The sequence below is a fragment of the Myotis myotis genome, unplaced genomic scaffold (genome assembly GCF_014108235.1).
Source record: "Myotis myotis isolate mMyoMyo1 unplaced genomic scaffold, mMyoMyo1.p scaffold_m19_p_18, whole genome shotgun sequence".
Classification (NCBI taxonomy): Eukaryota; Metazoa; Chordata; class Mammalia; order Chiroptera; family Vespertilionidae; genus Myotis; species Myotis myotis.
The window spans coordinates 42,473,061-42,500,261 of NW_023416322.1; the positions used below are offsets into that span (position 1 = coordinate 42,473,061).

Genomic DNA, 27,201 nt, shown 5'->3' on the forward strand with positions numbered 1-27,201 from the left:
GCGCTCAGGAGAGGGTCTGAGGAGAGACTCCGAGGCCTGGGCCTCACGCTCCTCCTGGTCCCTGACGGCCTCCCTCCAGCCTCACGGTGCTGAGGGGCCTCCTAACCTGCGGCACCTGCCCCTCCTCCGCCGCCCGGCACATGGCACACGCATGCCTTCGGCTCAGACTCCCCTTCCCGCCGTTCCCACGCCCCCTCTCACACTCTGCTCTCCGGAGCCAGCTGGGCCCCGCCCCTCCCGCTCCTGCTCCAGCTGCTCCCAGCCCGGATGTCTTTTCCCGTCAAAAGGCCCCTAATGCCCTAACTGGTGTGGCTCAGTGGATAGAGCGTCGGCCTGCAGACTGAAGGGTCCCGGGTTCGATTCCGGTCAAGGGCATGCACCTGGGTTGCGGGCACATCCCCAGTAGGGGGTGTACAGGAGGCAGCTGATCGATGTTTGTTTCTAACTCTATCCCTCTCCCTTCTTCTCTGTAAAAAATCAATAAAATGTATTTAAAAAAAAAAAGCGCCCCTGGTTGTAAGGCCCCGTTCTCCCTATGAGTGACAGGTTTCTCTCCTTTGAAGCTGAGTTTGCAGCTTGCTTTGTGCAAGTCTTTTATTTCTCCTACTAAAAAGCTCGCATCAGGCCCTGGCCGGTGTGGTTCAGTGGATAGAGCATCGCCCGCGGACTCAACCCCGGTCAAGGGCACATGCCCAGGTTGTGGACTCGATCCCCAGTAGGGGGCGTGCAGGAGGTAGCCGATCCATGATTCTCTCTCATCATTGATGTTTCTATCTCTCTCTCCCTCGCCCTTCTTCTCTGAAATCAATAAAAATCTTTTAAAAATAAAATAAGAACGTAAGTAGCCACCATGATCTTATCTGAGGGAGAGGAGCGTCCCAGAGGCTTAGGGAAACCAACCAGCCCCCAAGCGACACACCAGCCAGGGGCTCAGCCGCGATGCGCCTTCCCAGCGTGGGGGGGGGGGCGTGGGGGGGCGTGGGGGGCGTGGGGGGGCGTGGGGAGCCCCCGGGAAAACCAACCAGCCCCCAAACGACACACCAGCCAGGGGCTCAGCCGCGATGCGCCTTCCCAGCGTAGGGGGGGCGTGGGGGGGCGTGGGGAGCGTGGGGGGCGTGGGGAGCGTGGGGAGCCCCCGGGAACCGGAAACACTCCGAACTCAATATGCATTTGTGGGAACAGGAACAGAAGTCGAGGCCACTGAGCAGGCAGGGATGTGAGAGCACATGGTGCCAAGGCAAACAGTGGCGCCTGCCCCGAGGCCGGAGAGGAGAATGAAGGGTTTGGCAAGAGAAGGAGATCAAAGGGTAGGAAGTGGTGGCGGGCCGGCCTCGCTGAGATCAAGAGCCGGAGTGAGGCGACCTGCCACTGCGCGGCCTGAGCCTTCTCGCGTGAAGCAGGGATGATGACCGGCCGCGAGGCTGCAGGGAGGGCCCAGCGGCCTGGGCGGCGTCCGGTACGGGTGGCGGCGTGAGCCATGCGCTGCGATGCCTGTTGTGACACAAACACACTGGGCCTGGCTGAGTCCCCCTGACGGAGGCCCTGGGCTCTCACCGGGGCTGCCAGTCCGACGCAGTAGATTGATCTGCATGAAAACAGCCAATCCCAGCCCCTAGCTGGTGCGGCTCAATGGACAGAGGGTCGGCCTGCGGACTGAAGGGTCCCGGGTTCAATTCCGGTCAAGGACACGGACCTTGGTTGCAGGCTCCTCCCCGGCCCAGGGCCCTCATCGGGGCGTGTACAGGAGGCAACCAATCGATGTGCTGCTCTCACGTGGGTGCTTCTCTGTCTCTCCCTCTCCCTCCCACTCTTTCTCTAAGAATCAGTGGGAAAAACCCTCGGGTGAGGATCAACAAAACAAGGAAAACAGCCAGTCCCCGGACCAGAGAAGCAGGTCTCGGACGGTGTGAGGTGAAGGGTTCCGTTGACCACACGTTTCTGTGTCCCCACTCTGCACTAACACTGTAGCACACGCCTAACCCTGCGGCACACGCCTAACCCTGTGGCACACGCCTGACCCTGCGGCACACGCCTGACCCTGCGGCACACGCCTGACCCTGCGGCACACGCCTGACCCTGCGGCACACGGCTGACCCTGCGGCACACGGCTGACTCTGCGGCACACACCCTGCGGCACACGCCTGACCCTGCGGCACACACCCTGCGGCACACGCCTGACCCTGCGGCACACACCCTGCGGCACACGCCTGACCCTGCGGCACACGCCAGACCCTACGGCACACGGCTGACCCTGCGGCACACGGCTGACTCTGCGGCACACACCCTGCGGCACACGCCTGACCCTGCGGCACACACCCTGCGGCACACGCCTGACCCTGCGGCACACACCCTGCGGCACACGCACATGCATGCCAGTCGCCGAGACACTCTCTCCTTTCCTGAGGACCTTCCTTATCTACACGCCTCCTCTCTCTGGAGCCTCACCCCCTCGGGCTGACGCTTGCCCTGCCCTGTGGACGTGACCGTGGTCCCCCCCCTCCCCTGCTCCCCCTGCCCTTGGACCACTTCCTTTCCTGGCCACTGCCTCTGGGGAACCCGATGATCCTTGTCTGATCCAAACTCACCCTCAGGACCCCACCCGGTTCCAGCACCCGCCTCCCGAAAGCCGGTTCTAGAACTCTCCTCGGAGGACAGAGCCTGCAGCGTTATGAGCAGACGGTGTGCCTGAGAGCAGGGTCGGCGAGAAACGGGCGGTGAGAGAGCCGGCTGCACATGAGCAGTTCTCCTGCAGGCGTTGGGGGGGGGGGGGGGGAGAGAGGAGAGAGGGAAGGGACAGGAGGCAGAGCACCTGGATAGCACACCTCCATACTGTTAAATTTATAAAATATTTTTATTGATTTCAGAGAGGAAGGGGGAGAGAGAGAGAAAGATCAATGATGAGAGAGGGTCATGGATCGGCTGCCTCCTGCACGCCCCACACTGGGGATGGAGCCCACAACCCGGGCCTGTGCCCTGACCGGGAATGACCTGTGACCTCCTGGATCAGAGGTCGACGCTCAGCCCCTGAGCCCCGCCAGGCAAGCCCTCCATACTGTTTAAATGGTACAGCTGCCCTCATGTCATCCAAAGCTTCAGCCAGCCTACTGCTCCCCAACCCTCCCACATACACCCCGAGGGTGAGGGTGAGGCTGTACATACGAGAGGAGGCCAGGGATCTGGAGTCGGGAAGATCAACCGGAAGTGGGGGGTCAGGCAGCAGAGGGGAGACAGCACCCCCGAACGAGGACGCAGCCAGAGCCCGAGCCCCCCGCGCAGCGCCCAGGAATGCCCAGCTCTGCTGCGACACCGGCGGGACCCTGAGGAGGCGGCCGTGGCTGCGGTTGTGAAATGGGGCTTGGGAAACAGACTCCTCTGGTTAAACACAAGCGCGTGATCCCACCCACACCTGCGTCACGGTGCTCCCGGCTCCTGCCTTCGACGGCACCAGCTCCCAAGGCGCTCACCTCGCCCGCGGCCACCTCTCCCCGCAGGCCCCCGGGGGCGCCTCGGCCCTGTGGGCCGGCGGCCGCTGCAGCCTGTCGGCGAGTGGAGGGGCCCGGCTGGGTCCCAGGAAAACTTCAGGCACAAACGCAGCGCTGGCCGCCCGCTGTCCACGCGACAGCCTCTGCCTGAACGCCTCTCCCTGTCTGAACACTGGAGCGGCTTCCACTGGCCCGGGACAACGTGAAATTCCTTAGCGAGAGGACAGGCTGCGCCCACAGCCTCCTCTCCAGCGTGTCTGGCTCCTCGCTCAGTTTTCAGCATCACTTCACTCCTTTAAGTTCCTGGTTCTCTCTTCCTCCCAGGCGTTCGCATGGGCCGGTGTGGCTCAGTGGTTGAGCATCGACCTCTGAACCAGGAGGTCAGGGTTCGATTCCGGGTCAGGGCACAGGCCCGGGCTGCGGGCTCGATCCCCAGGGTGGGGCGTGCAGGAGGCAGCCGGTCCATGATGCTCTCATCACTGATGTCTCTCTCTCCCTCCCCCTTCCTCTCAGAAATCAATAAAAGCCTCTGTCGGGAAGTCGCTCAACAGCGTTTCGCACGCTGCTGCTGCGGGCAGAGAAGAGGCAGGAAACGCAGGATGCCCAGACCTGCTCCTGCGCGTTCCCTCCGCCCTGGCTCCCGTCCTCCGCTCCCTGCCCGACTCTCGCACACGGTGCCCTTGGCCTTGGGCCGTCCTGCCCATAGGGGGTGTGCTCCAGGCTCCCGTGCCAGGCCGGGGACTTCCTCACCGGGTCGCCCTCACGCCTGCAGTGAGGTCAGGCAAGATGGCCCCTCCTTACTGACTCCCCCCCCCCCACCCCCGCCACGGCGGACGGAATTGAGACCGAAAGAGGTCGAGTGACTCGGAGGGAACAGCGAAGGGCGGGCTGGGACCAAAGTCTGACCTCAGAGCTCGGGGTCCCGTGTGGCTTCGGGACCCTGTCCCGTCTGCCTCTGCGCACGGTTCCGTCCAGGCCCACCCGGTCCTCCTGCCAGGCTCCTGGGCCTCCTGGCAGGCGGCCAAACCGAGGGGCCCTAACACCAGAGATGCTGAGCCCTCACCCTCTGGAGTCCGCCCCTAAGAGTGAAGGCTCACCGCTCAGGTGGGCGGAGGCACTGCCTACAGAGAGAGGGGAGGCCCAAGGTGGCACCTCCTGGGCGAGAGGCGGCTGAGTCCTTCTGCAGGGAGGAGCGAGGCCACCCCGGAAAGGCAGGAGGGCAGGAGGGGAGGGAGGGAGGGAGGGAGGAGGGACGGAGGGAGGAGGGACGGAGGAGGGACGGAGGGAGGGAGGAGGGAGGAGAATGGGGCAAGGGGCATCGGGCCCAGGGGAGGGTCTCCTACGAGGCCTGAGCCTGAAGGGCCCTCTGGTTGGCTTCTCGCGCCCTTGCAGATGGTTCTGGAGAGCCAGGCGGTGGTGGCTGCCGGGAAGGCTGCCTGCGGCGGAGGGGGAGGGGGGGAGCAGCCTCCCAGCCCCTGGAGCCGCAAGCTGTCAGGAAGGGTCTGCTTGCATTGGTAGGAACAATCCAGGCGGCAGGAACTCAGCCGCTCAGACACCCAGGCACCCTTGGGTGGCGTAGATAGGGGACCCAGTGTCTGCTGGACGGTGTCATCCTACGCACGGCCTGTGTCCCTCAGCCCCTGGCCCTGCAGGGCTGGGGCCACACCGCCTCCTGCACTGAGGGTCCCCCTGTGCCCGGCTGCAGGGTCAGGGCCGGGGGACCAGCCGTCAGCATCTGAGACGGAGCTTTGCTCTGCGCCCCAGAAGCCTTCGGTCCCACGAAGCAGCCGCTGGCATAGGGGCGGCCGGGCCAGGCGTGGAAGAGCACCCCGGCCCGGGAGGAAGGAGCGGCCAGGGCCGTGCTGAGCCGGCTGGGCGGGCGGGGGAGGTTTCATTGATCTCCTCTGACTTTAATGGGGAGCCTGGAGCTTTACGGGCTCGGGATAAAGACACGAGGAGAGTCGGCGGGGAACGCCTCAGGAAAGAGAGGCCACACTGGAGGGGGAGCTGACCACAGAAGGCCGTGTGGGTTCCCAGCACCTTTTCGGGCAGGGACGCTGCGATCCTCCCACGTGTCTGAGGCGGACGCCCATACGCCCGTTCCCTGGGAAAATGTGAACCCAGCGTTTCAAAGAGGTGCCTTTCCCAGGTCGGCCTTTGGCTCTCTCCCATTCGGTCGGGGTCAGCACAGGGCCCACGGGGGTCAGAGGCGGAGACGGGACTGCTAAGGGCGGCTGCGTCGCCTGAGACTTCTGGCAGAAATGTCTGTTGGGAAGTTAACAAATGGAGGAAGGAAGCCCGGCCGGCGGGGCTCCGTGGCTGAGCATCGACCTAGGAACCAGGAGGTCAGGGTTCGATTCCCGATCAGGGCACAGGCCCTGTTTGTGGGCCGATCCCCAGTGGGGGGCGTGCAGGAGGCAGCGGGTCCATGACTCTCTCTCATCCCTGACGTTTCTATCCCCCTCCCTCTCCCTTCCTCTCTGACATCAATAAGAATATATTTTAAAATAGAAACAAACCAACTGAGGACCACCGACGGACAGAGGGCACCCACGTTGGCGAAAGAGGAGCCGGGTGTTACGGAGACGCTGAGAGGACGGTCCGCTGCCCGAGGGCACCCACCTGCCCTTACACACGACTCCCCGGGGCGTCGACACTGACCTGGCAGGGGCACATCCGCGCGCTCCATCAGCCTCACCCCTCCTTCTCGCTGTGCTTTCCGCCCGAGGTACCTTCTTCCCTGAGTAACATCCCCGGGTCCTCGAAGCCACGTGAGGGCCGCAACGTCCACGGGGCGTCCGGTCACAGCGCCCGCGGGGCAGGGTCAGCGCGGCAGAGCCTGGGCCTCCTCACCTGCGGGGGGGGTGGGGGGGGCAGGAGAGGTCGCTGAGAAAGGGCACCGACGCCTCCCGGGAGGCGGGGGCTGCCGCGCACGTGGGTGCCACGGGTTTGCCGGGGGCTTGCGTCACACGAAGCCAAGGGGGATGTCTGGGCATCCTGTCCTGGCCACAATGTGTGCGCTTCTTTCTCTTTTTTTAATTACACTTTTATTGACTTCCTGGCTCTTAAGTCAGTGCCCAACCACTGAGCCACCAGCCAGGCCACAATCCGTGTGAGTCTGTGGAGGACAGGGAGCTCTGTGGCCGCAGGAGAGGATTTGAGAGCCAGAATGAAAAGGGGCAGAGGCGCCATGAGGAAGAAACGCGGACTGGACCGCGCTGCGGGCGGGGCTTGGGGGAGGGCGGGCTGCGGGAGCAGAAGTCAAGCCCACAGCTTCCCGAGCCGGGCCGTGCTGGGCAGACGTGGAACTGCTCCTGATGCGTTCTAGGGCAGCGATGGCGAACCCTTTGAGCTCGTCGTGTCAGCATTTTGAAAAACCCTAACTTAACTCTGGTGCTGTGTCACATAGAGAAATTTTTTTATATTTGCAACCATAGTAAAACAAAGACATATTTTTGATATTTATTTTATATATTTAAATGCCATTTAACAAAAAAAATCAACCAAAAAATGAGCTCACGTGTCACCTCTGAACCGCGTGTCACCTCTGAACCGCGTGTCACAGGTTCGCCATCACTGCTCTAGGTCTGAAGGGAAATGCAGCCACCGCCGTCACAGGGGCGGCCGCGGCGGGGCTGGCGTTAGGAACCAGGGTGACGGGGAATGGCATGTGCCACGATCGGCTGGGAATGTGCTTTAAGATGAGACTTTAACGTCTTGTCGAGTTCGAAGCTGATGAGGCAGGTGTGGCTCACAGGCCTGAGGCCAGGGCTTCGGGGACACGTCTGGAAGGGTGGGTCCGAGGCCACGGACACAGTGAGCAAGTTGGTGCCGGGCAATGTCCCCGTCGTTTATTGTGAGGAGGGCCTCAGTCAAGAGCAGCCGAGCCCTGGCCGGCGGCTCGGTTGGTGGGAGCACCGTCCCGTGCACCAAAAGGCTGCGGGCTCGAGTCCCCGTTGGGGCACATACCTAGGTTGTGGGCTCGATCCCTGTGTCCAGGAGGCAACCGACTGATGATGTGTGTGTGTCTCTCTCTCCTTCCCTCTCTCTAGAGTCGGTGCAGCATGTCCTTGGGTGAGGACAGAAAAAGAGCAGCATACATGTCTGTAGAGACACACAGACACATGGCTGCCTGTACATCTAATCTGGTGCCCTTGTCAAACGCACTTGGAGAAGAAGCCAGAAAACAGAAAAGCTTTCTTGACCGGCGTGTGAAAAAGCCACTTTTCCAAAACCCTTTTCCTCCCGCTTGGCTTTAGCTTCATAAGCAAGAAGTCAGCCCAGCGCCGCTCGCCCCGTCTCGCCCCTCCGACGGCGCAGGCAGGAGGGACAGGAGCCGGGCTGGGACCTGCCTCCCGTTCCTGGCCTGTGACACGCCCTCCCTGACCCCCCATGTCCTCGTTCACAGGGTGTGGTCTCTATGAGGCCGCCTCTCGGCTGCCGTCAGAACTGGGTCACGCACGGCTGTCCCAGGGGCCTGCGTAGAGCGAGCTCCCAGTAAACGCCGACGCAGCATCGAACAACCGCCTGGCCTGCGGGGTAGCGTCCCAGAGTCCCGGGAAGGGGCTCGCCCGGGAAAAGGCCGCGACTTAAACATCTACTAGCACATCTGACCAGAAGAGAAGTCTTGGCAGCCACTAGGGTGACCGTCTGTCCCCGCCTGCCCGGCCCTGCAGACCCCCAGGCAGCCAGCGGACCCAGGGCCGCGACCTCCCTCCCAGCTCGCCCCTACCGTGTCCTGGGCCAGCTCAGCGCCGATCACGGAGGCCTCCCTGGCGCTCAGAGAAGAGCCTGGGTCGTCTTCACCTGCCCCTGGCTGCCCTTGTGAAGATGGAAGGCGGCCGGGCTCCGGCGGGAAGGGGCCAGCGGCCAGGGTCCCCAGCGGCCCAGCCTCCGGGGCAGCCCATGCAGGCGGGTGGGTGCTTCCTCCAGGGGCCCTGCAGGAGCGTGCGGCTCCCACAGGCAGGCTCATTGTTAAGTCACTGCTGGGTGGTCGCTGTGGCTGCCTCGCCCTGCACCCAGGGCTGGCCCAGTGCGCCAGCCCAGGGTGCGCCAGGGGTGCCGGTGGGCCTGGGCGGAAACGGGTCGTCCCTATCACTTCAGTCCCCACGGACCTCCAGGTCGCCATTATCCTCCTGGTCCTGAGCTCTGTGGGTCCTTGTAAACCGCCCCCCATCTGACCCACTCCCAGCCCTCACCACCCTTCAAACCCTCTCACGGCACCCTCAGGACCTCCGTTCACCTCGCTCCTCCCTGCAGGCCTCCACTTTCTTGTCAGGAACACTGAACATTCTGCTCCAGCCTCAATCCACACAACCCAGGACTGCTCACAGGCCTGCTGCGCCACCCTGCTGCGTCTCTGCATCTACTGGCACCTCCTAGTGCCTGGTCACCCCCGTCATCCAGCTGCAAGCCGATTCCCCTACACAGGCAATGGCGGTGGCAAGGGGACGGGGCAATGGGGAGCGCAAGGCCTCAAGCCTAGTGATCTGTAACATGCCTGGCATGGGTACTGCCTGGGTTGGTTTACAAAGCCACCTCGCACACACGCCCTCCACAGCCATTCACACTCTCATCTGCCTACCCACCAGTCACCTCCCTCCCACCCTCCTCCAGCTTCCTCCTCTCCACGAGGATGCCCCTCTGCTCAGCACCCGCCCTCCAGCACAGGTCCAGGTAAGACAGGTGAGCGGTCTGTCATCCTCCACCCGACCCCAGCCAGCTCCAGGCCACAGTCCGTGACGCACGGGTGGTATCAGCAATGCCAGAAGGGCAGAAAGAAAGGCTGCTGTGGGGCTGCTGGGAAAGGTCTCCGCCCTTCAGAAGAGAACCAGTGACAAGACAACCCCCTTTTTGGCTCTGGAGACGGCCTTCTCTGGATGTAGTTTCTGAGGCCGCTAACATCTCCCTTGAAGGAAGAGGGGAGAGGGCTTCAGTTGGAGCCATTGCTGGGTGGGCAGATGGAAGAAAACTACATCCCGTGTAATATACTGTTATGTTGGTTTTCATCCTGTGCCAGGGGCCCTACCTCTGCGCTTCCAGCCATGTGTGTGTAAGCCCAGGGCAGTGGTCGGCAAACTGCGGCCCCTTGAGTGTGGCTCTTCCACAAAATGCCACATGCGGGCGCGCATGTACAGTGCGATTGAAACTTCGTGGCCACACTCAAGGGCCAAAGAGCCGAATGTGGCTCGAGAGCCGCAGTTTGCCGACCACTGGCCCAGGGGATTCTGATTCCATCAAAACCTAAGAGGCACTAGCTTGAAAGCCCACAACTATAAACGTTCTCCACCTCTAACTCATCTTAGGAAAATCATTTAAATGTTATAGAATCCACCTCTTTGTCTGTGAAGAGGGGAATGCTTGCCCAATGGCCTTATGGGAGGATGTAGGGGTGAGGATTAACGATGAAGACTGAATATGGGCGTTCCGGAAAACGATACTCCCTATCTCACCTCCAGGTTTATAGGAGACGAAGGGCCAGTGACACGTGGGGTGAAGGGGCTCCTGCAATCTCAGTCTTTTTCTATTGCTGCCTGTGGCTTAAGCACAGTGGGGTGGGGGAGGGGCCGGCTGGCTTCGTGTGAAGATTAACTGAATATTAATTGTAGGTCGATGCCTTCTCTCTCGGGCTACCGGGAGCCACTGAGCTTCCACTCGTCTCAGGATGGTGGCATTACTTGAATTGATTACCCTCAGTTACCATGGTCACATGGTTTGTTACCAAGTTAACGGTTACCAGGTTACCGGGTCACTGGTTACCGGCTACCAGATTACTGGTTACCAGTTACCTGGTTACCAGCTTGCCAGATTACTGGTTACCAGGTAACCTCATTACTGGTTACCAGATTACTGGTTACTTGATACCAAGTTTAACGGGTTTTAGCAGGTTACTGGTTACCAGTTACCTGGTTACTGGTTAACAGGTTAACGGTTACCATGTTACTGGTTACCGGGTTACCTCGTTACCTGTTACCAGATCACAGGTTACTAGTTACCTGTGGAAACGCCTAGAAAAGTTAAAAGCAATCGTGCTGAGAAAAACGAGATTTAGACTGCTGACCCTGAGAAGGCACAGAGCCATGCCAAGGACTCCTTGAGGTTCATTTGGGCCCAAATTCGACTTCAGAGTCTAGCGGCCACTGTTTGCAAAGGCCCCCACGCAGGATGCACACGGGAGGGGAAGCCGGACTGGGCGGCCAGCCTCTACACTGTGTCCTGCTGAGCCCACCTTCTGCAGGAGGGCCCGGAACCAGAACCGTGCTTCCACCAATGGGCTGAGACCTGCCCCAGCCCATCAGAGCCAAACAACTGTATCTGCATTTGCATCTTTACTGAGCAGACCAATCAGAGCAGCGCCATAACCACTATGATCCCAACGAATCGGGACAGTGCTAACTTGACTAATCACGCTGTACAAATGTGAGTTCCTCATTTGCATAAAGATGGACCAATCAGGAACCGGGGCAGCACTTTCTCTGTGAAAGGCGGCCTCCCCTTTGCCTCCGGGAGCACACTATGGTTGCCATTGGAGGCCGTTTCCGGTTTGCAAGCTGTTTACCTGCATAAGGTCTCTCCTTTTTACTGCACCCAGGCTGGGGCCTCCTGTTAGCACTGGGGTGGTGTCAGGATGAGAGCCCCGAGTCCTTTGTACCAAATGCCTTTCACTGGCGAACACTCCCAGGAAATGCCTGCGCGTGCAGCAGCAGCACTTCCCCTGGCATTTAGAAAAGAAAAACAGAAGCGCGTGTGCCACTGGGGCTCACGTGGTTCACTACGCTGGTACGGCTGGGAGTTCCCAGGCCTTCGGGCACGCAGGTGGCCTGACCTCACCACGGGCGGAAATGCAACTTCAGCGCTTAACTTCCGGAATGTGAGCTTCCGCTCCGGCGGTGGCCAGGCCGCAGCCACAGTCCAGAGGCCGGACTTCCGCCTCCGGCCCGGAACCCCGCCCAGCATGACGTTGCACAGGCCAGTTTGAGTCTCCTCAGCGCCCGTAGTTCCTGAACTTTGACCGCTCCTCTGGGCTGGCCGGAGGGCAGTACGCATGCGTAGTTCCGTTGAATGGGGTGCGTCCTTATCCTCGCGGCGGCCGCAGGAGCGGCGGCAGTGGTCCTGGCCCTGCGGCTGTGGCTCGTGCTTCATTCCCGGGTTGTTGTTCCCCGGGAATCTGTCAGTCTTATGGCGGTGGCCGGGTCCGGTAAGTACGGGGCGGGACCACAAAACCCAGAGTGCACTGCGACGCCGTCCCTGGGTCTCCTTCGCGCTTTGTGCGCACAGCATACTGGGAGTTGTAGTTTCGTTGCGTCACCGGAACCAGCTCCCAGCCAGGCAATAAGCAGCTGGGCTGACGCTTCCGCGCTGCGACTTTAATGACAAATGAGTACCTCGCACCGGTCAGTAATTAAGCCTCTCCGCAGCGTGTAGCCTTCTAATAAATAATTAGTGAACAGAGAGGACGCCGAAGCCTTTTGATGCTGACCTGCAATTTCCCTGAGGAATAAACTGCTGGTTTGCGTGATTAATCTAGGCATTTGGTGTTTCCATTAGGAATCATGATAGATGAGACGCGGTGAATTGTCATTTTTATAAACATACCAACCCCACGAGGAGGGAACAGTTGCGTAGCACCCGTGGGGCAGCCGTCACAGCCACCGGCCGTCCTGCCCGGGGACGCATGTAAATGGGCCCCGGCCCCGCCAGGCGCTGACGATTCTGAATGACAGCTCCGCAGAGAGGCACCTCACACACTGTGCATTTAGGAGTAGAATCTGCGAGAGCTGGTTTTATTTTCATACACTTGTTCTCCGCCCCGTGACAGTCGTATTCAGACCACAAAGGCTCCGGTTCCTGTTTCCAGTGGTTCCTCCTGCTATTGAGAGCGCCCAGGCTGTCACGTTAGTGTCCCACTGTCCAACGGGCGCGTCCCTCGCGGCCTCTCACCCCAAGGCCTCCCCCCTTTGCAGGCGGGCACACCACCGAGCTGCTGCGGCTGCTGGGGCACCTGTCGGCCGCTTACTCTCCCAGACACTACGTCATCGCCGACACGGACGAGATCAGCGCCCGGAAGATACATGCTTTTGAACTCGGTCGCGCCGATAGGGACCCCAGTGGCATGGTAAGTGATCAGGTCTCTTTCTAAGGCAGTTTCAAACGGCACATGGAGTTTAGTTTTTTAACAATCAGGGCACGGCAGTTACGGTGCAGGTGGGGGAGGAGGAGGAGGGGCAAAGGGTGACATGCCGACTCTCGCCTGAGCTGCCAGAATAATGGAGCTGCCCTCCTGTCCGTGCGGAGGGGCAGGACGGCCGCGACCACCCCTGCAGGACGGGGATCCAGGCCTGACGTTCAGGCGGGGAGCCCGGTCTGGGATGTGAATGTTGGAGCCGTCGGCGTGTATAAGACGGTCCTTAAAATGAGGAGGCGGGTGAGCTCACCCAGGGATCGAGTGTGAAAGCAGAAGAGCAGGCAGCCGGAGCCCCGGGCACTGCCTCTCCGGACGGGTGACCAACGGTCAGGTCAGCCGTCACCTCCGAGCCTGCAGGGCAGTGAGGCCCGCCGGTCGGCACCTCTTCTCCCCTGGCCTCCGGGCAGAGGCGGGCCCCTCCCTTCTCAGGTTCCTCCTGTCCGGGCCAGGAGGGCCTGGCCTCCCTTCTTCCCAGTTCAGACAAACACACACACGCGTGTTTCTTACAGCAGTTAGTCTGTCTGTGGCAGGAGGGTGTTCAGGTTTGTCTGTCACCAACCAAGACCAAAGTGGAAAGGTGGGATCCCCTGTCACCCCCAGCCCCGCTCCCTGACACACACGGCCTTGGAACTCAGCGCTGGGGATTCTGTGCGCGCATCACTGCATGGACGGGGAGGGCAGGTGGCCAGTGTCCAGGTCAGGGGTTTGGGGGGCTGGCTCCCGGGGGCGGCATGGGCCACCTGCCCTTTTAAACAGACCGTGGGTTGCTGTGTTGCAAGGAGGCTGGGGGACAAGGGGGAGACGGTGGGGGCCGTGGGAGCCCTCCCGGCAGAGCTAGCGCGGCCCCGTGGGGACGGCGCGGGGCAGTGGGCGGGTTTGCAAGGAGAGGAAATGGAATTTCCTACAGACAGACCGGGTGTGGGATGGGAAGGGGAGAGAGGGAGCAGAGCTCCCGGGCCTGTGGTCGGAGCGGCCGTGAGGACGGGGCGCCCCTGCACGCTCTCCCCATGTTCCGCGCCCCTCCCCACCGGAAAGGCCCTCGGCTCCGGGGATGCCCCCCCCCCCCCGCCCACCCCCAGGCCCTGCAGGTGAGGACCTCCCAGGGCTCTGCTCCCGGCCTCCCCGTCGTGGCCGGCATCCCCGCCGGCCGCCACCAGGGGGCGCGCGCAGCGAGCGGGAGGCCGGGCAGCCCTGGACGCGGGCGGCGTGGAGACCTCTGCGCACAGTAGGTTTACAGGTTCCGATGGAGAATGACACGGACATTAACAAACATGAAGGACACGCTCTGTTCCGTGTGCTCACCACTGAGACGCGCTTTGGCCACGTGCGCTTGCAGGCGGCCCTGGCGGGGAGGTGTGGGGCCGTCTCCACGCCTTTCCTTTCGGAGGCAGCCTGGTCCCTGCGGGGCTTCCTCTCCGGGCCGGAAAGGCTCCCTCTGCGGCCGGTCAGCTGGGAGAGGCGGGGCCCTCAGCCAGGGGCTCGGGAAGGGACAGGACCCGCCTCCACCGGCAGCACCCGCTGTCGCCACCGGGGGGCGCGCGGACCCCGCATATCGACCCGAGCGCAGGCACTTCCTCCCCCAGGCTCCTCCTCCCCCAGGCACCTCCCCACCCAGGAACCCCCTCCCCGAGGCATCCTCTCACCCAGGCACCCCTCCCCCAGGCACCCCTCACTCAGGCACCTCCCCACCCAGGCACCCCCTCCCTCAGGTACCCCTCCCCCAGGCCTCCTGTGCGGGGAGGAGTCCTGCAGGGGCTGCTGCGCTCAGGCTCCGGTTGCCTGAGGTCTGACAGAAGCACCTGGTGAGAGCGGACTGACGCGTGTCGCACTTTCCCTCTTGATAATGGAGCGCAGCACATTCAGCTTTTGGTCCAGGTAAAGCGACAACACAACCGAACAACCAGCCCGCCTCTGATCGGAAGCTCTTTCTCCTGCGTGAACATCTGAGTCAGAGCTTGGCGCCCGCGGCAGTGAGATCCTGGGGGGCGTTTCAGGGGAGCAGTGCCTCCGGCCGCCCAGTGTCCTCACGTCCCCACCTGAGCGCCCCCTCTCCCTCCAGAGGGGCAGGGGGTGAGGCTTCCCCCGGATCCGAATCCGAGTGGATGGAACCTAATGGCCGTGAATGCCCTGTCCTGCCCTTCTCACCAGGACGGTGGATGGTGGACAGACAGATGCTAGATGATGGATGGATGGATAGATAGATGGGGTGCTTCCCTGATATAGATGGATAGATGATAGAGTGCTTCATAGATAGATAGAGTGTTTCATAGATAGATGGATGGATAGATGGATGGATGGATAGATAGATAGATAGATAGGGTGCTTCACTGATATAGATGGATAGATAATTGATAGATAGATAGATAGATAGATAGATAGATAGATAGATGATAGAGTGCTTCATAGATAGATGGATGGATAGATGGATGGATGGATGGATAGATAGATAGATAGATGGGGTGCTTCACTGACATAGGTAAATAGATAGAGTGCTTCATAGATGGATGGATGGATGCATAGATGATAGATAGAACGGGTGCTTCACGGACTGTGTGGGAAGAGCAGGAATCTCTTGTGCACCCCCTGCCCCTCCTCTCTGTCCCTGGCTGTGGGGGAGCCTGGGGGAAGGCCTGGCGTGGAGGGAAGGGTGGGGAGTGACACTCACCCTCCTGCAGCGCAGCCTCCGCTGCTTCCAAATGCAAACACTCAGGCCGCGTGTGCCCTCACCATCTCCTCTCCAGGGGCAGGCTGCCCAAGGCTGAGGGAGGCATTCAACACGTACCCTTCACCCCCAGACCCGCCTGTGTGGGAGCCAGGCCCCCGCCAGGCCCAGGCCTCTCCTGCCACTCAGGCCCGCCCTCCGCCCGGGCCCTTCCGCTCAGGACAGGCTGGCCGTGAACAGCAGGACCTTGTGGAAATGGGAGTGACCTTGAGAGTGGTGCCGCCCTCTCGGGCCACCTGCTCCGGGCGGGATGGGAGCTGCTGTGTGACGAGAAGGGCGCCTGTGCGAGGGCCCAGGGCAGAGGGAGGCCTCCTGCCAACCCCGCGCACCGCCCTCCGGTCCCACCAGGAGGCCCCCCAGAGCGCCTGCGGGCCTCCTGTCTGCGCCCCAGGCCCGAGGGCCATGTCGGGAGCTGTCGCCCAGCAGAAGCTATCGAGCACCTGGAACCCTGACATGGGAAGGGGCGTTGGTTTCCCTGGTTACGGGCGTCATCATTCCCGTTTGCTGCAAATTTCAAACGTCGATATAGAGGGCGTCCCCCCAGGAATCGCACACACACTTTGGTGGTGGAGGCGGGCGTGCACTTGCGCTGCGTCTCCAGCGCCCACAGCCCTTGAGGGTGGCCTTCCCTGCGCAGAGCGTCGTCTGGCTGGGGAGAGAGTCACTGAGCGGATGTGGCCTGTGCTCCTCCTCAGGTGCCGCGGTACTTCCTCCACCGCATCCCCCGGAGCCGCGAGGTCCGGCAGTCCTGGCTGTCCACCGTGGCCACCACCCTGCACTCCGCCTGCCTCTCCTTGCCCCTCACCTACCGCGTGAGGCCGGACCTGGTACGTACGCTGCTCTCTCCCCCCGCCGTCCGCCTGCCCGCAAGGTGCTGGCCTGTGTGGGCACGGACCGCCGGAGGCAGGCAGGGCCCTCCGTGTCCAGCCGCCCGTGAACTCCACGTGTACCCTTCCCCCGGGTCCGTGGTGCTAGCGTGCGTGTCTCTAACAAGCCCAGGCCCCTGCCCGCCTGTGGCTCCCGGGCTGCGCCATGGGCTCGGCCGCCAGTGGAGAGCCAGGCTCTGTGCCTCTTCCACGGTCTGGTGTTTGCCGAGACGGTGGCCGAACGTGGTGTGCAGCCAGCAGGTCACACAGGCGAGTTCCCATGGGAACCGATGCGGAGAGCAGACATGGGCCGTGCAGTGAGGGCCTGTGCGCAGACCACCCGCCGGCCGGGGCAGGCCGGGCTCTGTGGTCTTCGGAGGAAGAGCCCTTCAGTGGGCAGCGCGGGGTAGGGGACAAGCCATCCCAGGAGAGGCAACTCCCGAGCATTCCCGTCCCGGTGCAGGCGGAGCCGCGCTGGTGCGGGAGCGGAGCCCTGCTTAGCAGAGGCAGGAGCTCTGAGCCGGCCTTGGGGTTTCCGTGCTGTCCGTTCCCTCGCCGCTGGACGGGCCCACCCCTCCCTGGGTGGGGGTCCTAGAGTCCGCGTGTAGGTTGACCGTAAACCTGGTCTCCGAGCCGTGAGACCCACAGGCCTCAGGTGGAGTCGGGTCCCATCCTGTGAAGGTACCGACGCTCCCGGCCCCCAGCGGCCGCTCCTGGTTTCCATCACCGCAGACTCCTGCTGCTTGTGTCTGTTTTTAAGTTTCACAGCGTAAGTTTATTTCTCAGCTCCAAACACATGGCCAGTGTGTGCAGCTCAGGTACTGCCCACAGCAGGGTGGGGAGCCTTCTGCCCCGGGCCAGCCAGAGGTTCACCCGTCACGCTCAGTCACACAGAACCACCGCATAGACACGAGCTGCTCTGCTTGTCAGGCGTGCAGTTAACTCACCGCAGTGCCTTGCGTGGTGGGCCCTGTGCGGCCCACAGGCCGACGGTCCCCACCCCGCCCGAAAGGATCAGTGTCGCCCTGAGAGGTTTAATGAGCTGATTTCTAAAACTCAAGAGACAAAATGAAAGGGAGCAAAAGGGTGTCCAGGTTTTAAGCTGGAAGTTTGGGGTTTATATTAGTAACTTCCCGGAGGCACAGCCCCTGTCCCCGGCAGGGCTGCGTGGAGCTCGCGACCGCAGGGCTCAGAGGGATGCGGCGACGTGAGGGCCGGTGTCTGCGGTGAACACACATCGCCTGACCTCTCGGCCCCGGGAGACTTGCAACCAGGGGAGCCTCGGGCAGCAGCAGCTCGTCCCGGGCTGACCCCCCTCGCCTGTCATCGAGGCCCCTTTCCTCTACGTTCCCAGGGAGCCTGGGCTCTCTGGTGCTTCCCCCATCGGAGCCCTTCCTGGTTTCACGGTCCCCGGCTTCCGTCAGCGTGTCCCCAAGTGAAACAACAACCACAAACAAAAGGACTGGCCTGGCTGTCGCCGCAGCCTCCTCGCGAGTCTAAAGTCTTACGAGCACCAAGGACTGTCTGTAACAAGGAGGGGTTTCTCTAAAGAAATAAGAGGGGACAGCGAGACCATGACACACTTTCATTTAAAATGAGTCAGATTAAAAAATCATCTCAAACCTGAACACGATCCCATCAGCAGCTCTGCCACTGCCGGCTTCACAGGACAGAGCCCCACCAGTGAATACAGCCCCGCCCACCGGAGTGAAGTCCACGGCCGAGGACCATCTGCTCCCGCCAGAACCAGGCCCCCACGGGGTGAAGTCCACGGCCGAGGACCATCTACTCCCGCCAGAACCGGGCCCTCCACGGGGTGAAGTCCACGGCCGAGGACCATCTACTCCCGCCAGAACCGGGCCCTCCACGGGGTGAAGTCCACGGCCGAGGACCATCTACTCCCGCCAGAACCGGGCCCTCCACGGGGTGAAGTCCACGGCCGAGGACCATCTGCTCCCACCAGAACCAAGCCCTCCACGGAGTGAAGCCCACGGCCGAGGACCATCTACTCCCGCCAGAACCAGGCCCCCACGGGGTGAAGTCCACGGCCGAGGACCATCTGCTCCCACCAGAACCAGGCCCTCCACGGGGTGAAGTCCACGGCCGAGGACCATCTGCTCCCGCCAGAACCAGGCCCCCACGGGGTGAAGTCCACGGTGAGGGCTCTGCTGACAGCAGCGGGAGACATGGATGCGTGTGAGCCCTCCGAAAACCATGTCTGCATCGTCCCACCGACCTTGCCCATCATCCTCTGTGCTTCATGGCTCACTGCTGTGCACTCAGAACCCAGCTCCCTCGCTGTGTCTGTAGTGTCTCCCGGAAGTAGGGTCTGGGCGAGGCTCTGAGTAGGCGGAGCTCACACTTTCTGGAAAATGCGCTCCCGGAGAACACTGTCCAGTTCAAGCAGGGCCGGTGCGTGGTGAGGCTGCGTCCCTGAGCCGCGCTCCGGGCTGCCGAGCTCTGGAGGAGGGAGGCCCTGTGTCTCGGTTCCCACGGGTTTTCCTAGAAAAGCGCCTCCCGCATGCCTGTGGGGTGACTTGAAAGTAAGTGAATGAACATGCGGTGAGTCACCACGAAACAAAGACGCCGCCGCCCACGGGGCTGGCCCTGCTGGGGGGGCGGGAGGGGGGCGGGGCGGGGGTGGACGGAAGAGCTGAAGAGCTGGCCAGGCCTCCCGGGCTGTGGGCGGGCGCCTGGCCGGGGCTGAGGGAACACTCAGCAGAGAGCTCTGCACACGAGAATGAAACTGACCTGATCTTCCCCCAAGTGAGAGGTGCACTCAGATGCGGCGGGTATAGCAGATGGGGGGGCGGGGGGCTCTGCCTGGGGGCCCGGCCGAGCCGGCCTCGGTGCCTCCGTCACATTCGGGCCTCGTGAAAGACGCCCATTATGTCACTGGCCCGTTCTCCACGTCTCCTTCCCAGGGTGAGCTGGGAAAGGGCCAAGTTCACGCAGTGGCCGGTCCACGTGGAGAGTGGTTACTGTCCGCACCTGGGAGACTGATTTTTTTAAATGTATTTTTATTGATTTCAGAGAGGAAGGGAGAGGGAGAGAGAGAGAGAAACATCAATGGTGAAAGAGAATCATGGACCGGCTGCCTCCTGCACGCCTCCCACTGGGGATCAATCCCGCAACCCGGGCCTGTGCCCTGATGGGGAATTGAACCGTGACCTCCTGGTTCAGAGGTCAACACTCAACCCCTGAGCCACGCCGGAAAAGGGCGTTTTCTGTGGTGAGCCACCAGCAAGCTAACCGGTTGCCCTATTTGCATAGTTCATCCCGTTTTTATCAGCCGGTTGATTGGCACGTGCTGGGAACATTAACGAGAGTCGATTAACTTCGGGGTGGTAAGCCAGAGCCCTGGTGGCACTCCCTCCGCCCGAGTTGGCGTGATGCTCTGGAGAATGGCCTGCATCTGGGGATCACCTCTGCCGCCTGCAGAGGACCCTCGGCGACGGAGAGCGGCCGCTGACCGGCGCCCACCAGCAGGCGCACCCGGTGGGGATGAGGGCCGAGCGAGGCAGCAGGAACAACTAGGCCACCGCCGCCCCGTGGCTCCAAGGAGGGCCCCCGCCTGGCGGCCATGGGCTTGCCGTGCACAGCCTGTGTGACCGGCCCTGCGCACCCAGGTCACGCCAGGATCGCGTCTCCCCGCGGGTCCCTGCGCACTCACACACTCGCCGTCCAGCAGCCTGCGTGAACGAGCGTGTCGCATATCCCATGAGATCAGTCCACGGGAGACACGGTTCTGTGCCAGTCCCACGTCCCTGGTTCCCCGCTGCCCTGACCCGGGGGACGCCCTCCATTCACACTGTGGCCCTGCTTCCCGCTCTCCGTGGCCTCCAAGCGCAGCCGAGCCGAGCTCAGGCTGTCTGCCCGGGGGGAGCGCTTTGAATGGCTTTTTGTTTCTCCACGTGGAGGACCCTCCCAAGCTTGCAAATGGATGATCCCCCCTCTCCCACTGGCGCCTCCTGGGAGGCCAGTGCGGCTCTGCCCTCAGCCCGTCTTTCGCTTTCCCTGCTGTGGCCGTGCCAGGTGGGCACGGGGCCTCTCCCTCCGGTGGTGTGGGAGGTGAGCGGGCGGAAGGGCGGCCTGCGAACAAGGCTGCTTTCAGAGGGCGGGCGTGTGGTCAGCAGGGAGCTGGGGAGGCGGCCCTGGGCGGGCGGCCGGGCTGAGGCAGAGCCGGAGAGAAGGGAAGCTTTGAGCGGCTCTGAAGTTCAAAGACCCAGCCGCCCAGGGCCGCCCAGCCTGAGGCTCGCGCCCAAGGCCCTGTAAGGGTCTGGCTCTGCTTTCACAGCCTCTGAAATCAATGCAGGGCGTTTTGTTGGCGTTTTTCAAGCCCCATTTGGTCTGAGGGTGGAAAGGAATGAAGGGGCTCCCACAGGGAGCTGGGGGGGTTCCCTGCGGCCAGAGGGATCGGGTGGCAGTGGCGTGGGAGCTCGGGAACCGGGGTGCCCGCCATGAGCCCGGGCCTCACCCTGCAGTCCTGGCACCGATGAGCGGATGAGAGCGCTGGGGCTGGGCACGGAGGGAGGTCCATGTGGGTGAGAGGTCGGGGAGCGGGGGGGGGGCGGGGGGCAGAGGCCGCCAGCTCCCAGGTGGCGGCTTTGAGGTGGTGGAAGGAACCCCCGAGGAAAGCAAGTTGTGCAACGGCCCGGTTACTTCTTTACCCCGACGGGCCCTGGGGTCCAGCTGGGGGCGCTGCTGGCGGCACGTTCTGAGTGAACACGTCTCGGCAGAGGTGACCTGTGTCTCCCTCCTGAGCAGGCGCCGTGGCCTGGTTTCTATGGAGACGAACTGACCTGTCGGCCAGCCCCCACCTGAGCCCGGGGCCCCAACACCGTTCTTTTCTACTTTATTTTAAAAAGGTTGCAGCGCAGTGTTTCCTAACAGCCTCTGGGGACCAAGCCGTCATCTTCATCGTCTGTCCATCTTTCCCGTCCCCCCAGCCTTGGGGAACGATCCTGTTTAGGCTGGGGGTCCTTTGGGGTCTGCCTTCGGGGCGTGTCTGCCCCGCCTCCTGCTGGGACTCCCCGCGGTCACGGTCACGGTCACGGTCACGGCTCCTTCTCAGTCAGCTGCAGGGAGGCGGCCCTTCTCTGCAGGGAGCACGGGGTGGGGGTCCCAGTGCCACCGGGACCCGCAGGCCGGTGGGCAAACTCCATGTCCTCCAAGACACGTGGCAAATCCTGCAAAACGACCCCCGCCCCCAGCCCCCGTGGTGACCAGGACGAGGGCGCATCTGCAGGCCACGCCGTGGCTCTCAGACCGGGGTCAGCGTCTCGCTTAGAGGGGAGGAGGTTCGGTGGGAAGCAGGTAAGAGCCTGGACTGTGTTGCCCACGTGCGAGGTAGCACACGCTCCCAGCTGCTAAGACCTCGGGACAGAGAGCCCGTGAGCCTGGGCCCGCAGCCGGACTCACCCTGAGGAAGGGGGGGGGGGGGGGCAAGGGCAGCCCAGGGCGGCCCGTCCCACTCGTTAGCAAATAGCATCCGCTCCTGGCCGCCCTGACGGCGCTCGCGGACGCCAGAACGGGCTCTGACGAAGCAGTTTTGAAGTGTTTACAGCTGACAGCCTGCGGAACAGGTTTGTTCTGTGGCCCAAGTGGGCATGTTCCCTGCAGCCAGGTGTCCAGGTGCTGTTTTCCTAAGGGTTTGCTGACCCGACAGGGATCTGCAGATGAGTCGTGTCAGCGGGGGTGGTGCCAGCTCGGGGCTCAGCCTGCTGCTGCTCCAGCCTCAGGCCATGCCCCTCGCTCAGCGGCCCTCGCTCAGAGAGCGCGAAGTCGGGAGACCTGGGCGGGCGGGCGGGTGCGGGAGCCGGGCGGCGAGGCTGTGCACACCCGTCCAGGCTTCCGGTTATGTGGTTTCACCAAGACCCCCCACACCCCCCCCCCGCCCGTTTTACATTTTTTCCTACAAGTTCCCCAGTGTTGTTCCCGTCTTTGCACCAGGCACTCGCTGTGGCGGCTGGGAGGTTGGCAGGTTGGATTTCTGAGAATGAGTCTGAGCACAAAGTGACGGAAGTTGGTGACAGTCAGCAAAACCATTGCCTCATCGTCGAGTTGCGTCATTGATGGGAGAATCTGAAAGTTAGCGATGCTGTTTGTTTAAGGAAAATGGCCTCAAGGCGACGCTACAGAAAAAGAGCACTCCTGGCTAAAGACATGGTGGGCAGCGTGTCTCCCCTGGGGACGCACGGGCAGCGTCCGCGGGAGCCTGTCCGTCCGACACTGGCGGGGACCCGGGAGGAGTGGTTCGTGCTCTCCGCGAGACTTGAGCAGACCTGGGGGCCGTGCGCTTGTTCTGGTTGCCGATGGGACACCGAGCAGAGGCGAGGAAGGGGCGTCCCTCCTGGGCGTCCTGTGGGGGCCCTGGCGTCTCCCGTCGGGGTGCCGTGAGCCGTGGGCTTGCAGATGGTCACCCAGGGGGAAGCGCCGGCCCAGCTCCCCGAGGCTGCCCTGGGGGCGCTGGCTTCTGCCCGTGCGTTTCTCCCTCGAGCGATGGGGTCGTGGGGTTTTCCTCCGATGCCGTGGATGTGGTGGCGACACTGATGGGTGTGTGAATGGGAACCGAAGGATACACACACTTCGTGAGAGTCTGGTTGTGTGTGTGAGACAGACAGACAGACAGGAAGAGAGACAGACCCGGAACAGAGGCCAGGAGACAGAATTCACCGAGTGCAGCTGCACTGAGGTGCCCTCCTGGTTGAGGACGGGGCCACCTGGTGCCCAGGGAGGGACCACGTGCTCAGGCACTCGCCTCGGAGCTGCTGCCCTTCACGCCCCCCCCCCCACTCCCCGGGACCCCAGCACTGCGCTCCCTCCCGTGGCCCCGGCGGAGGCAGGCCCTCCTGTCCAAGCCGCGTGCTGTCTAGGCCTCCTTGCCCTCGGCCTCCTGGGCTGTAGGATGTGCGGCCGCACTGACTCCCCCTCCTGTTACGGGAAAACAGGAGCCGGCTCTGACCACAGGAGAGAATCTGGTGGGTGTGACGTGGGCGAGGAAGCCCCACTGCCCCTGCCGCCTGGCGCAGAGGGCCCCCCTCCGTGGACTGGGGAACGCGGCTCCCTCCGCCCCTGCCGCCTAGTGCAGAGGGCCCCCCTCCGTGGACTGGGGGACGGGGCTCCCTCCACCCCTGCCGCCTAGTGCAGAGGGCCCCCCTCCGTGGACTGGGGGACGTGGCTCCCTCCGCCCCGGCCACCTGGCGCAGAGGGCCCCCCTCCGTGGACTGGGAGACGCGGCTCCCTCCGCCCCGGCCGCGCTCCTGGGCAGCAGACAGGCCCTCCGGAAGCTGGCACAGACCCCGTTGCATGGCCCGCAGGCCCCTCGCCTCTCTGTGTCTCCTCATCTCCGGGAGGGTGTCCACGGCCACTGGGAGGACAGTGCAGGGTGGGAGGGAGGTGGTTGTGCAAAACACCACCTTAGGTCTGTGCCTGGGGCGTAGCAGTGACCTGTCAAGGTCAGGTGCTTCCCTGGCAGCGGGCTGGAGGCTCCAAGACTGCACCTGCCCTGGGCCTGGGTCTGGGGTGGGGGCCTCAGCTTGGGCTCAGTGAGGGCTCGGCGTGGACTCGGGGGCTCAGCGTGGACTCAGGGGGGCTCGGCGTGGGCTCAGCATGGGCTCGGTGAGGGTTCGGGGGCTCGGGCTCAGGGGGGCCCAGGGGGGTTCAGCGTGGGCTTGGCAAGGACTCGGCTTGGGCTCAGGGGGACTCAGGGGGGGCTCAGCGAGGGCGAGCGCTGGGCACAGGACTCAGGCCTTCCTGAAGACGGTGCCAGGGTTGGAAGCACAATGGAAACGATGAAAGACCGAGAGGACAGGAAAAGGCACCTTGACCGTTTGCCCAGGACAGGAAAGCCAGAGTTCCGTCTCCTGCGAGCGCAGAAGCCGCAGCAGCGGGTCGGGAAGCGGAGGCCGCTGAGGGACCTTCCCGGGACGCGGGGCAGCGGCTGTGCCGCGCGGACAGAGTGAAGATGAAGCTCCGAGTCCGTCTCGTGTGACCTCCCACGGACAGCGCGGCGGCAGTCGTGATCTCCTCGCGTGCCTGGCACGGCGCCCACACGGACCCCGTGGCAGCAGCGGCCGCGGCCTGCAGGGAGCTGCGCCTGGTGTGGGGCCTGCTGGGTGTGTCCTGTCGTCTCCACGGGCAGCCCCTGCTGTTGCTGCTCGGTAGGCCCCTAACATCCCGTCCTCCTGCCACCCCCCCACAGCGCCCGACCCCACATGCCCTCCAACAGCGCTCCCTTCCTTGTGGCCTTGATCACCCAGACACTTCCCGTCCGGATCTCAGAGGCTCCGTCTCCACTCCCCCCGCCCCAGTCTCCCGGCTCCTGGTCCGCACAGGCTCCCCAGCTCCCCGGGGCTCCCACCTGCCCGAGGGCAGCCACACCCGTCCCGGACCAGGACCACTAGGACCCTCGGTAGCAAACCACCACAGCCGCTCCGCGTGCCGGACTCGGAAGGGAGGCCCGGAGGCTTCTGAGAGCGGAAGGCGAGGGGCTCAGCAGCAGGACCAGCAGGCGCGGAGGAGGGCCGGCGGTGGGCTGAGCAGCCAGAACAGGGCCCCTCCCTCCCGTGGCCGCACAGCTGGTGGGGGCAGGGCTGCCACCCCGCTGGACAGGGCCCGCTGCAGCTGGTGCTGCCCGTCCGGGCGCTGGGCTCTGCCAGGCCGGGCAGACCTGGGCCCAGCCGCACCGGCCCGGGGAAGGGGGCCCAGCGGGGTCCTCTGGGCTCGGCTGCTGCCGCACTCGCATGGGGGCATCACTCGGACCAGTTCCAGGCGGGGCGGAGGCAGCACAGCGACGTGGCCGTCCATGCGGGACAGTGAGTCTGTCAACTCCGCGGCCTCCTCGTCAGACAGAAGCACGTACAAGTCCCTCCTTCGGTGTCACCGCCTGTAACGCAAACGCCGCGCATAGAACAGCCGCTGGTCCTGGTGGGGTGCGTGGTTGGAGCGTCTGCCTGCTCACCAAAGGGTTCGATTTCTGGTCAAGGACACCTACCTGGGTTGTGGGGTCATCACCCTGTCGGGGTGCGTGCGGGAGGCAACCAGTCACCATGTCTCTCTCCCACCCTTGTCTCTCTCCCACCCACGCCCTTCCACGCGCCCCCTGTGTTCGCAGGTGCTGTGTAACGGGCCCGGGACCTGCGTGCCCATCTGCGCGGCGGCCGTCCTCCTGGGCGTGCTGGGCGTGAAGCGCGTGACCGTGGTCTACGTGGAGAGCCTCTGCCGGGTGGAGCACCTGTCGCTGACGGGGCGCATCCTGCGCCCTTTCGCCGACTACTTCCTGGTGCAGTGGCCCGCCCTGAAGAGGAAGTACCCCACGTCCGTGTACCTGGGGCGGATCGTGTGACAGGTGCCTGCTCCGGTTACACGCAGCCAACACGCTAACACGTGGGGGTGAGACTGTGCCTCTGTTATAGAGCAAGCATGTCAAACTCATGGCCCGCGGCCGCATGAGGCCCACAACCGATATAACGGTATGTAAGAAACATTTTAATAAAAATTCTTTAACTGGCCCTGGCCGGTTTGGCTCAGTGGATAGAGCGTCAGCCTGTGAACTGAAGGACCCCAGGTTCGATTCCGGTCAAGGACACGTGCCAGGGGTGGTGGGCACATCCCTAGTAGGGGGCGTGCAGGAGGCAGCCGATCAATGATTCTCTCTCATCATGAATGTTTCTCTCTCTCCCTCTTCCTTCCCCTCTGAAATCAATAAAAATATATTAAAAAAATATTCATAACTTAATTTTTATAATATCCTGTTATACATAATTATAACGAACTACAACGTTCGCTGATGACTGATGACTATCATTGTGTTGCCTTCATTTCCCTCACACGCCTTACGCGCAGGCGCACCATTTCTCCCCACTAATTCCAGCAGCGAATATTTTAGCAGCCGATAAAATATTAGCACGTCATTAGTCTTGGACTGACTTGTTTGGTGTGCACAACAGGAAATATTTTGCTTTCGGAGAACAAGAAAAATAGGTTTATTTGCGTGACGCTTATTAATTTGTGCAGCTATTCAGTGTCTGGTAAGTTAATGTTCAAGAAAAAATGTTAATTTCTATTAAAATGTTCTATTACTTTATGTTAACGGTGACTCATTTATTTCAGCCCATGTATTCAGCATGTCTCTATCGAAATAAACCTACGTTTCTATGACAGTTGAAGCTTTTGGTTTTTTGCAGCCACATCCACATAAACCTTGTTCATTTGGGCCGTGTGAGCCTGTGAGTCCGACGTGCTTGCTTTAGAGAGAAGACGTAGACGGTGCTGCTCCGCCCGCCCACTCCCGGCCTCGATCCCGTGGGGAGCCTCAGGCGGGGCTGCTTCCAGGCAGCCGATCGCGGCTCCAGCCTCAGCACAACCGGTGTCTGAGTTCAACTTCGCTTCCGGGGCACTTGGCCTCCAGCCTGAAGATCTTTTGAAATCTCTCCTGTAATTGGCGGCCTCCCGCACACCCCTACAGGGGATGGAGCCTGCAACCCGGGCCTGTGCCCTGACCTGGAATCGAACCCTGACCTCCTGGTTCCTAGGCCGGCGCTCAGCCACGGAGCCACGCGGCCGGGCTGGGTTTCTGTTGGACCAGGTGAAGAGCCTTTCCATTAAGCGTAGAAGTCAAAAGGCTCCAGGTTTGGGTGAAGTGGGGCCTTGGAGAGTCTCCCCTCTGACCCCGTCTCGCTGCTCGTGGGGACGAGCCTGCCGGTCGTGACCTCGTGTCCATCCGTGGAAACAGCCCCAGCGCCTCTCGGGGGCCTGGTGACCTGGACTGGTTCACTCAGGCTGCTGGTCTGCTCCGGGCGGCCCCAGCCCCACCGCCCGGGGATGTGACCGGTGCCTCCGCTGTCCTCGGGCCTGGGCGCCGGCCAGCTCCCTCTCAGCACAGCCGGGAGTCCCGGGGAGCCGCGCCTGGCGGGAGGGGGACCATGGGCAGGAGGGAGGGCGAAC

General features: G+C 62.7%; 2 protein-coding genes across 4 annotated transcripts in view; one reads left to right on the forward strand and one right to left on the reverse strand.

Annotated features, from left to right (window-relative positions):
- The window catches only part of LOC118673072 (TLC domain-containing protein 4-like), a 41,265-nt gene extending 27,165 nt beyond the window's left edge, over window positions 1-14,100 (reverse strand). Inside the window, exons 1-2 of one of the 3 annotated variants that reach the window (XM_036343501.1) lie at window positions 13,969-14,100; window positions 6,144-6,335 (exon numbers count right to left, since the gene is read on the reverse strand). In XM_036343501.1, the coding sequence (XP_036199394.1) occupies window positions 6,144-6,171 (28 nt within the window). In that variant the 5' untranslated portion in view covers window positions 6,172-6,335; window positions 13,969-14,100. Of the gene's footprint in view, window positions 1-3,159; window positions 3,358-6,143; window positions 6,336-11,040; window positions 11,229-13,968 lie in introns of those variants that run through there. The other 2 variants (XM_036343502.1, XM_036343504.1) reach the window with 2 other exon arrangements.
- On the forward strand, window positions 11,353-25,766 carry ALG14 (ALG14 UDP-N-acetylglucosaminyltransferase subunit). Its single transcript, XM_036343507.1, has 4 exons — window positions 11,353-11,679; window positions 12,446-12,597; window positions 16,084-16,215; window positions 25,370-25,766. Exons 1-4 carry the CDS (start codon window positions 11,544-11,546, stop codon window positions 25,598-25,600), a joined length of 651 nt encoding a protein of 216 aa, XP_036199400.1. The 5' UTR covers window positions 11,353-11,543; the 3' UTR covers window positions 25,601-25,766.
- Window positions 25,767-27,201: the final 1,435 nt, after the last annotated feature.